A 16,976-nucleotide genomic window follows, 5' to 3' on the forward strand; every position below is an offset into this window, starting at 1 on the left:
GATATGCTCTGATCCAACCCTGAGTTATTTGTCGGATGCGGGAATCACTGGGTGAGGTTCTCTGTCTGTGCTATGGGGCAGGTCAGCCTGGATGATCTAATGGTCCCTCCTGGCCTTCGAATGTGAGAGTCTAGCTTATGTGATGAGATGATAGTTTTAGGGGGGACTAGGGGCATATCTAGACCTAGAGAAAACCTCTCCCTACCAAGGGGACAATCTCCATCTCTCCTATGTTCTCTATGGCTCCTGGTGAATAGCCGGGGGGTGGGAGCGAACAGTGTGGGTCAGACACATTTTTCTTTGGCTCTCACGACCAGCCACAGCAGTGAAACACCATACAGGAGAGGGAAGAAGCTGTTGAAGGAGGCGCCCAGCAGCCAGAGTGCAGAGAAGCTCCTCATCTCCACCGCAGCCATGATGTATGCAATAATCAGCTGGGTCTGGACCCAGGTCAGGGCATGATACAGCACCTTGGTGTGCCAGGACTTTGCAAGTGAACGGAGAAAAGGGTGAATCCGGTAATCGGCCTCCACCATCGCTGCCCAGCACAAGAAGCCAAACACTTGCCCTGGGTGAAGCCCGTGCCACCAGGCCGAGAAAGCAAAGGTGGCCAACAGGGGATGGGCCGGGCTGCGCTGGAAGACGAGTCTCCTCAGCCACCAGGAAGTGCTCCTGTTCCAGGTCCTGGTGAAGAGGGCTATTCTGTTAGTGGTCTCCAAGGTCCATATGTCTGCATCAGAGAGGTCGCCACAGGCAGCCTCTGCACCGGGGGCATGGCCAAGCTCCAGCCCAAAGCCTGCTGTGCTGAGGAGAGCCTCGTCGAGCACCCACTGGGAGTAATAAGCCAGTCTGAAGAGCAGGGCGGAACGCCACATGACGTACACGCAGCCAAAGCCTGTGCAATCCGTCATGAGGGCCAGCGGGGCCACACAGCTCCTCACAGCTGTTCTCAGCAGGTGCAGAGCCAGAGCACGAAGGCATTCCTGGCCTGCAACTCTCAAGGGAGGTGTGGGGCGTGAAGTGCATGAGCCCTGGATCTGGACCTGAAATCTCCGGAAGGAGCATAGCGGGCCTCCCAGCAGGGCAGGGAAAAAGAGCAGGTAGCTGCATAGAGGCAGCGCCCGCAGCAGTGGCTGCCTCCCATTCCCCCACTCAGCTGCCATAGTCACCTTCCCTTCGTGGATATCCAGAGCCAGCGATGTGACCTTCTGCGTCTGCAGCATGAGAGACGAGAGGGCGATTGTCAACCTGCAAGGAGGGGAGAGAGCAAGTGGAGTGGCGGTGAGCGGAGTCCCGTAGTGCACGCCAGGGCTGGTGTTGCCCTGAATGGACACGTAGCGATGCTGCGTGCGAGGTCACGCTGTATGGAGGGCTCCTGAGAGCGACATGGCCTCCTCCACGCGGCATGACCTTGTGAAAGTGCTGGAACACAGTTCTGTTCCAGCCACTACTGCCAGGGGGCAGCTGCAGCATCAGCCCCTTCTGTGCTGGCTTGGATCGAGACATTCTGGCTGCATGGGGCTGGACCTAGCCTGTATAAACATCAGGTCATAGCAGGCGGAGCTCTGCCTCAGCCTCCCTCTCTGTGCTGCAAACATAGCTTAATAAGCAGCCACTCACCACTGCCCTGCCCCTCCCATTTTCCTGCCTTACACAGCTGTACAGATGGCTGAGCCAACCCTGCTGCATGTCTGCAAAAATCAGTTGACGCCGTGAGCCATATATAGCACCAACCTCAATACCCACGCCACACACCCGGACCTTAAAGCCTCAGCATGCTTAGTGACTGCCTGGTTATTTGCAGTGGGCCTGCTCCACTTCTGTCTGTTCCCCTGAACATGCCTGGCACCGTCCCTGCATCTTGCCAGGAGGAGCTGGCTGGACCCAGTGCACAGTCAAAGCGTGGGATGCCCAAGTGGGACAGCTGAGTCAGGACAGGGATGGGAGCAGACTGACATCCTGATGGACGAGAAGTGATTCCACCACCGTCAGTGCTGCCCTGGGTGGATGCTGAGCGCCCAGCCTGCTGAGCGAATGCTGGAAAGGTCATGAACATTTCACATCTGGAAAGGTATATGGAAAAGTAGGGGCCACCTGATTTTAGCTCTTAATGACTCTGGAAGGTGCTGAGCATGAGACAGAAAAGGCAAAAACCAGGCTGTTAAACTGTGGGGGGAATCTTCTCCCTAGAATGCTGAAGCAGACATAGGAAAGACAAGCTTTGTGAAATACGGGGACAGCTTGCTATAGCATTTCATGTGAAAAGAGAGTGCATGGTGTTAAGAGACACCAACTGTCCTCAGGAGAGTGTGACTGCCTCTAGAGACCACACAGATTCTGCTCTCAGTTATGCCCATAAAGCCCAGAAAAATCTGGATAAGTCTTGATGCAAAATCTATCCCTGTTTGAGGAAACAGGAGGGCTTGTGCATTGCTGCCTGATACCTGATGCATGGGGCTCCTTGCAGATAATGTTCTCTGTAGTGCAGGCCAAGGTGGCAAAGAGTCTGCCAGGACATCTGGAGCACAAATGCCCACGTGTGGACTTGTGGTGGGCTGACAGAGTGGAAAATGGCCATGGAGCAGAAGGTGGGGATGAAGAGCAGCAGGGCATACCATCCCATGGCAGCACACGCTAGAAGGCAGCCTCCCACCAGGAGCAAGACGTACCTAGAAGAAATCAGAGATGTTTGCAAAGGCTTTCTGAGGCCACGGAGGTTCAGTGAGTTTGACGTTGCCCAGCACTAAGACAGCCTGCGGGTGAGGAGGGGCTCTCGATTCTCTCCTGGGGTGGCTTTGCCATCCCTTGTAGCTTCTTGCTTTTGTACAGATTGCCCCTCCCGCTGCCCTCCCTTGTTAGCACTGCTTCAGTGGTCTAACAGACGGTCCCTACCAGACAGCTCATGGCACTGCCTTCCTCTTGCTTCATTTCCAGACTCATCCCTCCACCAACCCCAAAGCAGACTTGGCCAAATGCTGTGTTTTCTCCAGGCCTCCTCCACCCAAGCCCTGCTGGGTTCCCTCCTTGGATGCTCTTCAATGCCAGCAATAGCTGGTGATTCTCAGGGTTAAGTACATTTTGTCGCTAAATCTTTACAAACTCACCAGTGTAGCCCTGCTCTTTAGCCAGCCCTGCCACAACATCGTCCCTGGGCCAACGGAGGCTTAGTTCCCCATGCCAGTGCGGCTGTGTTTGACATCACCCATCTTGTCCACACACTCTTCTCTGAACCCCTGCCAAAGTCTTGGGTAGCAGGTGAGACATTCCCCACACTGCTGTGCTCAGTTCTTCCTGGCAGAGCTCAGCACTCACCCAGGGGCAGAGGGAAACCATCAGAGCACTTGAAGCTGTGCCTCCCTGGGCAATTTCCTAACCCTAACAGAGCACCATGCGGCTGATCATCACAAGCACGAAAGCGCTGAGCACTGCCAGCTCTCTGATCTCCAGGGACTCACCACCCACCAGCATCGTCTTACGCTTTTCTCTGCTTTAGCTGCCCATAGTTTCCTGTTCCTCCACTCGTTAGAGGCTGGGTACCTGTGCAGCCTAGATACGCATCTAACCTGATTGCTGCTGTGACTGACAGGGTGGAGGATGCCACATTCTGTGAGCCAACCCTTTGGGCCTGTGGGAACTCTTCCAACCTTCCAATGAGACAGGTGCCACTTGTGAGTTTGCCCTGCTAGCCAGCCAGGCAGCTTTCCAGAGGACTGTAGTCCATGGTGGATACACAGTAAGGGCTCCGGTGAAGTCCTCTGATTTGAACTTTGTATGTGTTCTCGAGGCTGGCAAATCCTCAGTGGAGGCTTTGGCCCAAACTGTCCAACCTGGGCATCCAACCCAAAGTCATTTGATTCCTAAAAGTGCTGGTGAGTTGCAGTGCCCTCAGGGCTGGTGCAACCATTTAGGCGGACTAGGCTGTTGCCTAGGGCGCCGAGATTTGAGGGCGCCAAAAAGCACCCCCAATTTTTTTTTTAAATGGTTGAGCAGCCGCTGCTGCTGGGACAGAGCTGCCGGCGGCAGCCGGCAGTCCAGGATGTCCCCTGGGTTAGCGCGCCACCGCAGCAATCGGCAGTCCAGGGTGTCCCCTGGGTCAGGGTGCTGCCGCGGCAGCCCAGGGGGTGCCCTGGCCCAGGAAAACCCCAGGCTGCCGGCTGCCACGGAGGCGCACTGACCCTGGGTCAGGGCGCCGCCGCAGCAGCCGGCAGTCCGGGGTGTCCGGAGGGGGCAGCAGGCAGCTCCCGTGCAGCTGCCGCAGTCGTGCCTGCGGACGGTCAGCTGCTCGCGCGGCTCTGGTGGACCTCCCGCAGACACCACTGCGGCAGCTCCACCGGAGCCGCGGGACCAGTGCGCGGGGCGGCAAAATTGCCGTCCGCCTCGGGCGCTCAAAACCCTAGCGCCGGTCCTGAGTGCCCTCACATGCTGGTGGGAGAGGGGGTGCTTGACATCTCTGAAAATGTAGGCTGGTGCATTGAATCCAGCTGTGGCTTTCTGTTTGGTTCATTGTTCTGTAACTCCTCACTTAAAGTCGTCCCGGTTAACGTTGTTTCGTGGTTACGTTGCTGATCAGTTAGGGAACATGCTCATTTAAAGTTGCGCAATGCTCCCTTCTAATGTCGTTTGGCAGCCGCCTGCTTTGTCCACTGCGTGCAGGAAGAGCAGCCTGTTGCAGCTAGCTGGTGGGGGCATGGAACCAGGGGGGAGTGTCAGCCCCCCATCAACTCCCCCTATCAGCTCCCTGCTCCCCTATGCGGCAGCCGCCCAGCAGGCTATCAATTGCCAGAAGTTCAGCTGTCCCTCCCCCCGCTGCCATGTGCTGCTCCTGGTCTCTGCCTTGGAGCTGCTCCCAAAGACTCCTGCTTGCATTGTGGGGGGCTGGGGGGGCAGCTAATGTCAGGGTGTCCCCCTTCCCCCTACTCCTCCTGCCCCCCCCACTTACCCCTTCTCCATATAGAGCAGGGAGGGGACACAGAGGGAGAAAGACAGAGAGAGCTTGGGGCAGTAGCTGCTGTCTCAACTTCCTGATCCACTTAAAGTAAGTGGGTCAGCTTACTTAAAGGGGCAGTGTGCATCTCTCTCTCCACCGACACACACAGGGTGTGTGTCTGTCCCTGTATGCTATGCTGTTTCCCCTCTCTGCATTGCTGCCTTGTGTGAGAGGCTACATTAACAACATGTTAACTCTCAGGGCCTGCTCTAGGTTTTTTTGCTGCCCCAAGCAAAAAAAATTTTGGCTCCCCCCCCCCCCGCTTTTTTTTTTGATTTTACATGTTTGCACTTTGCAGTTTTGTTTTGACTATTTAAAATTTTTTAAAAAATGAAAACAGAGAATTTGTAGTTAGTGAAATAAAACAATTTCCCACTAGTGTAATTTTAACATTAATTTTAACAAAATCTCACAATTACAAACAATTTGGGTTCAACTATTCAGTAATGAAAAATGTTAGTGTCTTCCAATTTCTCATAAATTGGAAGAATTTATATGAACTGAATTTTTCTGTTCTTTACACTTGCGTTGTCTTTTAATAAGTCAGTGAAATCTAAATTTTTTGCAATAGTACTTTCAACTGAAATTAATGTGAGTCCTGACAAACGATTTTGAGACATGGTGGACCTCAAATAATTTTTAAGTAATTTCAGTTTTGAGAAACTGCGCTCACCAGAAGCCACTGATACTGTTAATGTTAAAAGACTGTGCAATGCTATAGCAGAGTTTGGAGTGAAAAAATCATTTCTTGCTATAAATTCTAATACTTTTAGAGGAGACGTTTTAGGACTTATTAGCTCAGATAAATCTATTAATTCATACAATTCTACTGAATCAATGTCAGCAGCATTATCAGTACTGAGTGCTAAATGTAGGTTTTGGCATTGCTTCATGAGGTCGTCTTTGGAAAACTGATTTTTAATATTTCCAATATCATATAAAAATTCAGAAGTTTCACAATGACCATACAACTGATAATCTTTCTTCAGTGGAAGTTATAGCTACATCCAAAATACAATAGAAACATTCAACTTTAAACCTTTTGTTTGGATCGAGAATAGGATCATCATGAGCCTCATAACAAAACTGTCTTGTTTTTTTCCGAGGACGAATGAATTGTTCAGGTGCAAACATCAGTTCAAAATCAAGATCCTCTGCTATTGTTGTTGCTTCTTTGACAGTTTCTTCAAATCCTCATCTGAACAGTATTTTTTAAATATTCCAGAGTTTTATTCAAAATCATCTTTGCCTCGGATATGTCTATGGTTATGTTTTGCATAACTTAGCTCGTCAAATTAATTTGATTTAGAATATTATGCCAAATAACCATGCAACATGAAACATTGAAACTGCGTCATTTTCTGAGCCAATGTTTCAGCTTCATGTTGAAATGAAGGATCATATGACAAGTCCTGGTTTATTTCATATAGTGCATCGTAAATCTCTCCTGATGAATATCGGAATGGTCTAATAGCATCTATGCTGCTTTCCCATCTAGTTTGACTTAGAGGTTTAAGTGTGAGTTTTTGTTCAAAATGCTTCTTCAAGACTGCCTAACGGTGTGTGGAAGCACTAAAAAAGTTGTACATTGCTTGCACTGTGGTAAAATATGAAACGGCATCTTTAGATTTGGCAGCATCACTAACAACCAGACTGAGTGAATGCACATGGCAAGGAATGAAAAAAGCTCGATGGTTTAAATTCAATATTCTTTGCTGTACATCCACATGTCGTCCTCGCATACTTGAACCGTTATCGTACCCTTGGCCGTGCATATTTTCTAAAGGTATTCCATAGTGTTCCAGTCTCTTTAGAATTACATCTGTGAGGGCTTTCCCAGTAGTTTCGTTCACTGGCATAAATTCTAGGAAGTGTTCACAAATTTTCACTTCTGCATTTTTATCAGCTTTCAGAAATCATAAAACTATTGACATTTGCTCAGTTTTACTCAGATCTTGAGTACAATCAACTGTAATTGAGTAATATTTGGCATGTTTCAAATTCAATAAAATTTCATTACGCACTCCATTAGAAATTAATTCTATTATCTCATTTTGTGTATTTTTACCCAAATAATGGGTGTGAATCTCTCCAACTTTCACTCGTCGTACATGCTCAGCCATAACATTATCAAATTTTGCCAATAACTAAACCAATTTTAAGAAATTTCCATTGTTATTCTCATATAAAATATCTGAGGATCCACGGAATGTGAGGCACTGTTCGGCTAGGAAATTAATGATTGCCAGAAAACGTTCCAACACAGCTTGCCAATGTAGAATTTCTGAATTTAGTTGACGTTGCTGTACCACATCGATTGTTGTACCAAAACATAATCTGTTTGACAGCTCAATCCAATTTGTCAATGAGCGTAAATGATTTTTTGATGTTTCATGTTCTTTCAAATGCTGATGCAAATTTTGCCAGTCAATAAAACCTGCAGTTGCCAGAAGAATGTCCAAGTTACAGAACAGTTTGCAGCAAAAACAAAAAACTACATCTTTGGTCTGTGAATACACTAACCACGAGCTATTAATTTGTTCTCCATTTTTCATTTTTTTTCTTCATAGTGGATGGCATAAATAGATGATTCAGCTCATTAAATGGATAATCAAATGTAGGATCTAGTTTTGAAGGACCTTTTTTTACAATAATCATTCACATTGCATCAGTAATTATTATTGGCCATGTACTTGGATCCGATCCTATGTCAGTCTCTCCACCTTCCAATAATTGTTCTTCAGTTTTAGATTTGGATAACAGTTCTTCGTTTCTGGACTCTTCAGCTGAAGTAGTAAATCTTTGGATAGATTGCGATTGTTCATCTTTATCAGTTAACGAAGATAATCTTTGGTCAGATTGTTGTTCATCTTTATCAGTTGATAAAGATAATCTTTGGTTTGATTATTCATCAACTGATGAAGACCAATCACCTTCAATACATTGCTTAGAGCTTTCTCCTTGATTGTTAACTTTTTTAAAATACTTTTTTGAAGTATGAGATAGTTTTCCTAATTCTTTTTGCTGTTTCTCCCTTTGTTGCTGGTAGGCAGCACCAGAAAGTCATTTTAGTTTTTGTCCCGGCAAGTTAGCCCTATAACCACTGGCACCGACATGAAACAGAAATTAGCGCGAATGGCGCTGATAGGGCAGCACAGTACATACACGTAATCATGATTTGAGCGACAGATATTTTTCACGTCACGTTCCTTTTGCACTACTGTACTTGCTGTAGGTAAGGCGCTAGTCACTGGGGCAAGAGAGCTCCCCACGAGCTTGGATACACACTGGACCCAGCCCTGCTGGCATTTTCCCAGCGCTGAGGCTGCCTACCTGGGAGCCCAAGGGGCATGCAATAGAGAGAGCTCTGGGGCTGGAGGAGTCAAGGAGGAGGGGCTGGGCTTGCTGGACAGATGCTGCTGCTCTCTGCCAGGTTGCTCACCCCCTGCAGGGGGAGGCAGAAGGAGACACCAGTGCACTGTGCAGGCCCACGGGAGAGCAGCAGGGACACACTCCCCACTTAGCCAGCTCTCTGCTCCTCCACACCCCAGTGGCAGAACAACAGGCTAGTTACCGCCCACCGGGGCACTCAGGATCCAGCCCAGGATGCTGCCTCAGGTTTGAGCTGGGGCCCCAGTATTATGCCGCCCCAAGCACCTGCTTGTTTAGCTGGTGCCTAGAGCCGCCCTTGTTAAACCTTGAGGGCTCAGCCGAGTGCTAGTTCATCATTTAGCGCCAAGGCATTCCCTGGGAAATATCCTTCCCTCTTCCACCCTCTGACTTCACAACCTCACCCAAGCTTCAGAATCATCATAGCTGTGAACAGTATTCAATTGTTTGTTTAAAATGTATGCTGTGGGTATATCTATATAATATATAGTTTTTTGTCTGGTGAAAAAAAATTCCCTGGAACCTAACCATCCCATTTACATTAATTCTTTTGGGGAAATTGGATTCACTTAACACCATTTTGCTTAAAGTTGCATTTTTCAGGACCAAGGTTAAGTGAGGAGTTACTATATCACTTGACTGACCTGCAAGTCCCGTTAACTCCAGAAGACCTGAGTGAACTTGGTGCACTAATTTCCTCTCCCTACTCTTTCCTCAGACTATAACCCGTGACTACTGCCTCCATGCCCAACTGCGGAGGTGAGCTTTTATAAATCACCTAACAGAAACACTAGTCCCTCTGCAAATCAGGGAGACTTGTGCTTCTGAGTCATCTAGGTGCCTTTGAAAATCCCACCTGAAGGTCACAGGTTCTTCACTGATTCCTTGGCACGACCTGTGATTCAGATTCATATAATCTCTACATCTTCAAGCCAGATCTGCTGTAGCTTGCAGGTCTTTAGGCATTTAATGATACTTTATGATTCTCCAGGGCTGTTCATCTACGTATCTCAAAATACTTGACAAAGATTAATTACATGGGGTGAAACCAAGACACACAGAGGTTGTGACAAGGTCACAGTGTCACTCAGTTGTAATCATGAGTAGATACAGAGAGTTTTGATTCCCTGATCCTTGCTGTGCCCATCCCTCTTCCCTAGGAAAGAGGTTAGCAAAATTGCCTCACCTGTGAAACCTGCACTTAGACTAGAATCCACCACCAAAGCCCATGAGCATGGACTTAAAGCAAACATGAAAGCATACCTGGCATTTAGCGAGAGACACCCAGAGGTGCAGAGACAGTGAAAGGAAACAGCAAATGGAAACGCAACCAGCTGGTAGTAAGCTATAGGGTGCGGAGCAAGTGGACTTGCCCAATCCATTGAGTCTGCTTTTCTAGAGAGTTAATTCTGCAATGGTCTTCAGTTCCTGGGGCACCTGGATGAAGAACTGAAACTCGAGTCTTTCCCCCTTCCTTTTTTATGTGGCAGGAAGGCGGGGTTAAAGCCAAACCCCAGATAAGCAGTGTAAATGTGTCTGTAAGACAGCAAAGCCAGCGTGCTAAGAAAACAAGGTTATCTGAACTGGGGGGCCTGGCACACCGTGATACATGCAAGAAGAAAAGGAAAATATTCTCTCTGTTTCCATAAATGCTATTTCTGCTAAGTACCTACGCCCCAGGACCTGTGTTCACATGGAAAACATGCTGCTTCATATTTGGGCTGCTAAGTTCCTGAGCAACCTCCTGCTTCTCGATCCGAGGGAGTGTTACACGCAGAGATATGCGAGCATTCTTTGCCAACATGCAGCTTAAATACCAAGCTATTGGAACACCTTGGCGATGGGTGAAATGACTTCAGCAATTATCTGACGACTAAAGCAGGGCAGTCGCGTTTGCTTTGTCTGTGTGTTCTGATACCCCACCGCTGCAGCTGGATGGCGTCTCATTCAAGCTGTTGGAAGGGTATGGAGGAGCCAGTGGAAAGACAGCAAATGAGCTAGGCCTGCTGCCAAGGCTGCAGGAGGAGTTCAGAAGCAAGACAGAGACACGACAGCTCCTTGCATGCACCCCGAGATGCGTCAGGCTCGGGTTTTCCCTTCCCATGATCTCAGGGTCATTCACAGCAGTCTTGGTTTTGTCCCTGGCCAGTTTACCTTCAATATGGTCTAGGTGTGTAACTTCAGGCTTTAAAACATTGGCCAAAATGTATCGCAGAGAGCTCCAAAATGTGCAGGCAAGAGCCACACATCCAGCAGCCATGGTGCAGACAGTTCTGGAGTTCTGCTCCCTATGAGAGCCGCCCTGAGAGCCCCTCACTCCAGGGAACATCTGAGTCCTGGACATGCATTTAGCCAGCTGGCTTTGTTGCACGTAACAGAACTATATTGGATGTCTTGCTTCATTTGAATCCCTCAGCTCCAAGTGGTAGCGATGACTATGCCTTCGAAGGGGTTGAGGGGACATGCCAGTGGAACTGGCTGTTCCCAGCTTCCCTTGTCCAGGCCAGGTCTTTATTTCTATGGGGGATTCACAACACGCAGGGGTGGCAGGTGAGAAATGAGAATATGGAACAGGAGCCTTCCTGTCTGTGAGGTCCCCAAAGGCCATTTCAGGGCAATAAACGTGCCGGTGCTCCTATCCCTGCTGTGGTAACACAATTGCAGGACTGGGAATTTCAGGGCAACCGTCAGGCATTTCTGAAAGCTGGACCCTGCACCAACACTAACCCCAGGTGCACAAATATATATAGGGTGACCGGACGTCCCAGTATTAGAGGCCTTGAGTTATATAAGCACCTGTACCCCCTACTCTGAAAAGAGTATCCTGATTCTTCACACTTGCTCTCTGGTCAACCTACAGCTGCAGTAAATTAAAGGTCCGTTTAACAGTGGTTACACATTCACCTACAGATCACTTTGTCCCCATGGAGGGGAGGTAACTGGCACTCAGGACTGCCCTGTGCTCCTCCCACAGTGGACTCAAAGGCTGGCAAACCAGGGCATGCAGAGGAAAGACCCCCCACAGATAAAAGTGGCTGTTCCAAGAGCAAACAAAACACAGACATCGGCAAACCAGGCAATGTAGAGTTAAGGTGTCATAGCCGCGTGCCCTCTTTGAGCACTACACAGTCCCTCAGGCTGATTGGTGTCTTTCCCCTGCTGTCCAGCTGCAACAACATGCATTCCCTGGGTCAGCGGTGCTGCAGAGGGGCCCAGCAGTGGTCCATTGCAGGAAATGAACCAGACGGGTGAGTGGGAGTCATGCCGGGCATAGACAATGGCAGGGGCTGTTAGGGAAGCAGGACCGGTGCTAGGGGTTTGAGCGCCCTCGGCGGACGGCAATTTCGCAGCCCCGCGCGCTGGTCCCGCGGCTCCACTGGAGCTGCCGCAGTGGTGCCTACGGAGGGTCTGGTGCTCTGTGGCTCCGGTGGAGCTGCTGCAGTCATGCCTGCGGGAACGTGACCGGAGCCGCGTGAGCCGACCGTCCGCAGGCACGACTGCGGCAACTCCACCAGAGCCGTGGACCAGCAGACCCTCCGCAGGCACCACTGCAGCAGCTCCACCGGAGCTGCCTGCCACCCCTTCCGGCAAAATGCCGCCCACCAATTATTCTGGTGCCCAAGGCGATTGCCTAGGCTGCCTAAATGGTAGCACCAGCCCTGTAGGGAGGGTGATGTTATATGCCCAGAGTTAGCTCCACAACAGGATTTAGACACCTAACTGCCTGATCTGCTATTGATTATGCCCAGTAGTGCAGGGATTAAGGCATTTGCCTGGGATGCGGCCAGGCATCTGATGTGCATAGGTTGGGAGGGACGACACCTTGGTGCCTGAGGAACTGATTGGGGAAGTGGGATACCTGCAGACAAGTGATCCAGGATGGTGGGATAGACCCATAAGCCTGGACCAAGAAAATAGACTTGGGAATGCCTTCAGGATCTACAGAGTAGTACAGTTGATTAAGAAACATGAAAAGGCTTTCTCACAACATCCTGTGGATTTCAGGTGTGTCACCCAGATACTGGACACCATACCCACCGCAGTACATCCTCCAGTTAGGGAATGATTGGGAGCAATTGCTCCCGCTTTGCATTAGCTGCCGTAGGAAAGGATAAGAGGTGCTAGAAGCTAATGTAACAAAGGAGGGTCACTGTCTATGGGCTGTGCCCACTGTGCTGATTAAGACAAAAGACAGGAAACTGCACTTTTGTGTAGATTCCTGAAGAGTGAACCAAGTCACTCATAAAATAACTATCCCTTACCTAGAACTGAAGATTCCTTACTGGCATTAATGTCAGCATGTTTCTTCCCATGGTGCCAGAAGACCAAGAAAAAACTGCCTTTGTAACACCCTTGGTACTTTATGAATTTACAAGAATGTCATTTGGATTATGTAGTGCTCCGGGGACATTTCAGAGATTAGTAAAGCATTTCCTGGGGTCTGAGAACTTTGATACTGTTTTATTATACACCTCTAGCCCGATATAATGCAACCCCATATAACACGAATTCGGATATAAAGCAGTGCTCTGGGGCGGCAGGGCTGTGCATACCGGTGGATCAAAGCAAGTTTGATATAACACAGTTTCATCTATAACGTAGTAAGATTTTTTGGCTCTCGAGGACAGTGTTATATCGGGATAGAGGTGTATCTAGATGACAACACTGTATATTCCAAATCCTTTGAGAAACATGTGCAATACTTGCATGTGGTATTTGACCTATCTGGGACATACAGTGTCTTCTGCAGGGTGGCTACTGATCCAGAGAAACTGAAAGTAGTAGAGGAGTGGCCAGTATCTGCTGCTACAGTACAAGATGTTCTTGGGATTTGTCTGATATCATCGTTGATTTCTTGAGCACTTTGCTAAAGTTGCTCTGCCACTGAATGAACTGCTAAGAGAAACACCGGAGGTGAGAAAATTTCTAAAGCTGCTCAGGTAAAATGGAGTGCATAGTGCAGCATTTGAAGAACTGAAATCCCCCCTAGTGCAACCACCTATCCTGGTATATCCAGATTATGAACTATCCTTTAGAGTGTACATTGATGCCAGCAACAAGGATTGGGAGCTATTCTTGCTCAGGAGCAAGATGGCAAGGAGTGAGTTACTGCTTATGCAAATCAGGGCTTAAAGAGATCTGAGAAAAAAAAAGAAAAACAGGAAATACAAATCATTCAAATTGGAATGCCGAGCTCGTCTGGGCAGTAACAGAAAAGTTTCAGCATTATCTTACAGCAGCCTCATTTGCAGTCTTTACAGATAACACCCCATTGACGTATTTGCAAACCGCAAACTAGGGGCATTGGAGCAGCCAGGGGCTTCCTCTCTGGCAAATAACTTCACTATCAGAACAATCAACTGCACAGAATGAATATGAACGCCAGTGTCGTCTAGGCTGCCACAAAAGGTGATGCCAAAAGGAGATTCAGGTGACAAGGTGGCTTTAGAAATGCCGCCGTTTCTAAGTGTCCCTATCGAGGAAGTACAGGTTTATTAACAATATTACTATGAGGACGCAACTGGTGAAAGAGCAATTATCAATGGTTCACTGTCAAACTAAGCGGGTGTTTATAGTGGGATCCGACAGGGGCCAGTCCTGGGTTGATACTATTTAATATTTTCATTAATTACTTGGATAATGGAGTGGAGAATATGCTTATAAAATATGCAGATAACACAAAGCTAGGAGAGGTTGTGAGCAGGTTGAAGACAGATTTAGAATTCAAAACAACTGACAAATTAATGAATTGATCGGAAATCAACAAGATAAAATTAAATAAAGACAAGCGCAAAGTACTTAAGAAGGAAAAATCAAATGCACAACTACAAAATGGAGAATAACTGGCTAGGTGGTAGTACTGCTCAAAAGGATGATCTAGGGGATATACTGGATCACATATGAATGAGTCAACAATGTGATGCAGTTGTTGAAAAGGCTAATATTATTCTCTGGTGTATTAACAGGAGTGTCACACACGGGAGAACAACTGATGGCTTCCTCTTTATAACAGCCCTTAACATAGTTGAAAACTGTTTTCAGTTCCCCTTCAGCTATCTTTTCTCAAGACTAAACAGGCCCGGCTTTTTTAATCTTTCCACATAGGCCAGATTTTCTAAACTTTTATCATTTTTGTTGCTCTCCTCTGGACTCTCTCCAATTTGTCCACCTATTTCCTGAAGCGTGGCACCCAGAATTGGATGCAGTACTCCAGCTGAGGCCTCACCAGTGCCAACTAGAGCAGGACAATCACCTCCCGTGTCTGACACTCCTGTTAATACACCAGAAAATGATATTAGCCTTTTCAACTGCATCACATTGTTGACTCAATCGAAGGAGATTTAGGTTAGATGTTAGGAAAAACTTCCTAACTCTAAGAGTAGTTAAGCTCTGGAACAGGCTTCCAAGGGAGATTGTGAAATCCCCATGACTGGAGGGTTTTAAGAACAGGTTGAACAAACACCTATCAGAGACAATCTGGGTTTACTTGGTCCTACCTCAGCACAGGGAGCTGAAAGCGATGACCTCTGAAGGTCCCTTCCAGCCTTACATTTCAGATTCTATGATCAACAGGAGAGATTTAGAGAGTCCCAACCCAATAGCCTGGCGGTTATGGCACCCACCTGGCATGCAAGAGAATGGCAGAGCAGGGACTTACCCTGTCTCTCTGACAGTCCAGGTGAGTGCAATAACCACGGAGCTATTGGTTATAAGAGAGGACACCCCCCCCCCTCTTTTTTTTTTTCTGGTGAGAAAGGGCTGACCTGACACACCTAACTCCAGGAGAGGATTCACAGCTGTGAATCCGGGCAGCACCAACTCTCCTTGGGCTCAGCCCCCCCCCCCCCCTCCTTGGCATTTCCTAATGATCAGTTTAGGCTGCTACCAAGTTAATGTCCTGGCCTTTGGAAATCCCTTTCTCTCCCCATACACTGTACAGAGAACTGAGCACTTAACTTGGGACTGAGGAGTCTGCTGGGCTGCAGGGTGCTTAGTTAGGTGTTTCTATACACAGCAGTCCAACACCTGAGCCCTTGGGGTATGTTTATACTGTGGCTGGGATTGGGTCCCCAGCCCAGATAGACAGACTCCCACTAGCATGCCAGTACTAATGGTGTGGCTGTTGTGGCTGCAGTAGAGATTCGGCTAGCCACTGACCTCAGACCCAGAAGGTTTGAGAGCTCGAGTGACACATCCTCACTATTTTTATCATGCTGGCTTGAGCAGCACTAGTACAAGTCTGTGGGAGGCTTGCTGCCAGGTGCAGTTTAGACTTACCCTGAATAGCTCCAGCCCATTCCCATTGCCATCCCCCCCGGGACTGTTAGCACAGGACAGTACTTGGTGCAGTGTCCACCTCACCGCTGCACCCTGGCCAGCATTGGGAGGAGCAGCCCAGTGCAGTACGGAGCCATGGGGCTCACGTGGGAATATCTCGTTTGTGAGAAAGGGAGAGGGGCACCATGGCAGGGACTGGGAAGGATAGAGGGGGTGCTGCAGAGCAGCATGCTGGGCACCTCCATACAGTCCCTCCCTGCCAAGGTCCCCCAGCCTGTCCCCCTGTGCAGCCCCTCCCTGCTAGGGATCCCCAGCCTGGCCCCCTCCCGGGCACCCTGCACAGCCCCTCCTTGCCAGGTACCCCCAGCCTGCCCCCCATCCCAGGCATCCCCACAGCCCCTCCTTACCAGGTACCCCCAGCCTGCCCCCCATCCCAGGCATCCCCACAGCCCCTCCTTGCCAGGTACCCCCAGCCTGCCTCCCATCCCAGGCATCCCCACAGCCTCTCCTTGCCAGGTACCCCCAGCCTGGCCCCCATCCCAGGCACCCCCACAGCCCCTCTTTGCCAGGTACCCCCAGCTTGCCTCCCTCCCAGGAATCCCCACAGCCCCTCCCTGCCGGCGACCCTCTGCCTGTTCTCCTCCCCAGCACAACCCACAGCCCCTCCCTGCCAGGGACCCCCAGCCTGCCCCCCTCCCGGGCACTCCCCACAGCCCCTCCCTACCGGCGACCCCCAGCCTGCCCCCCTCCCTGGCACCCCCCACAGCCCCTCCCTACTGGCGACCCCCAGCCGGCCCCCCTCCCTGGCACCCCCCACAGCCCCTCCCTGCCGGCGACCCCCAGCCTGCCCCCCTCCCTGGCACCCCCCACAGCCCCTCCCTGCCGGGGACGCCCAGTCTGCCCCCCTCCCTGGCACCCCCCACAGCCCCTCCCTGCCGGCGACCCCAAGCCTGCCCCCCTCCCTGGCACCCCCCACAGCCCCTCCCTGCCAGGGACCCCCAGCCTGCCCCCCTCCCGGGCACCCCCCACAACCCCTCCCTGCCGGGGACCCCCAGCCTGCCCCCCTCCCTGGCACCCCCCACAGCCCCTCCCTGCCAGGGACGCCCAGTCTGCCCCCCTCCCTGGCACCCCCCACAGCCCCTCCCTGCCGGGGACCCCCAGCCTGCCCCCCTCCCTGGCACCCCCCACAGCCCCTCCCTGCCAGGGACCCCCAGCCTGCCCCCCTCCCGGGCACCCCCCACAGCCCCTCCCTGCCAGGGACGCCCAGTCTGCCCCCCTCCCTGGCACCCCCCACAGCCCCTCCCTGCCAGGGACGCCCAGT

General features: G+C 50.2%; 1 protein-coding gene across 1 annotated transcript; it reads right to left on the reverse strand.

The window, feature by feature from the left end:
- Nucleotides 1-284: 284 nt before the first annotated feature.
- MBOAT4 (membrane bound O-acyltransferase domain containing 4) lies at nt 285-9,759 on the reverse strand. Its single transcript, XM_030565094.1, has 3 exons — nt 9,641-9,759; nt 2,445-2,669; nt 285-1,248 (listed from the first exon to the last, which is right to left on the reverse strand). The coding sequence occupies exons 1-3, from the start codon at nt 9,757-9,759 to the stop codon at nt 285-287; spliced, it is 1,308 nt and encodes a 435-aa protein (XP_030420954.1).
- Nucleotides 9,760-16,976: the final 7,217 nt, after the last annotated feature.

The sequence above is a fragment of the Gopherus evgoodei genome, chromosome 5, assembly GCF_007399415.2.
Source record: "Gopherus evgoodei ecotype Sinaloan lineage chromosome 5, rGopEvg1_v1.p, whole genome shotgun sequence".
NCBI classification, from domain to species: Eukaryota; Metazoa; Chordata; order Testudines; family Testudinidae; genus Gopherus; species Gopherus evgoodei.

What these genes read in the sequence shown, in the direction of transcription:
- MBOAT4 (XM_030565094.1), bottom strand. Translation starts at nt 9,759, where the DNA reads ATGGATTGGGCAAGTCCACTTGCTCCGCACCCTATAGCTTACTACCAG. An exon ending in TGTCTCTCGCTAAATGCCAG is followed by an intron (nt 2,670 to 9,640) that starts GTATGCTTTCAT and finishes GATTTCTTCTAG; the next exon opens with GTACGTCTTGCTCCTGGTGG. An exon ending in CAAGGAGCCCCATGCATCAG is followed by an intron (nt 1,249 to 2,444) that starts GTATCAGGCAGC and finishes CCCTCCTTGCAG; the next exon opens with GTTGACAATCGCCCTCTCGT.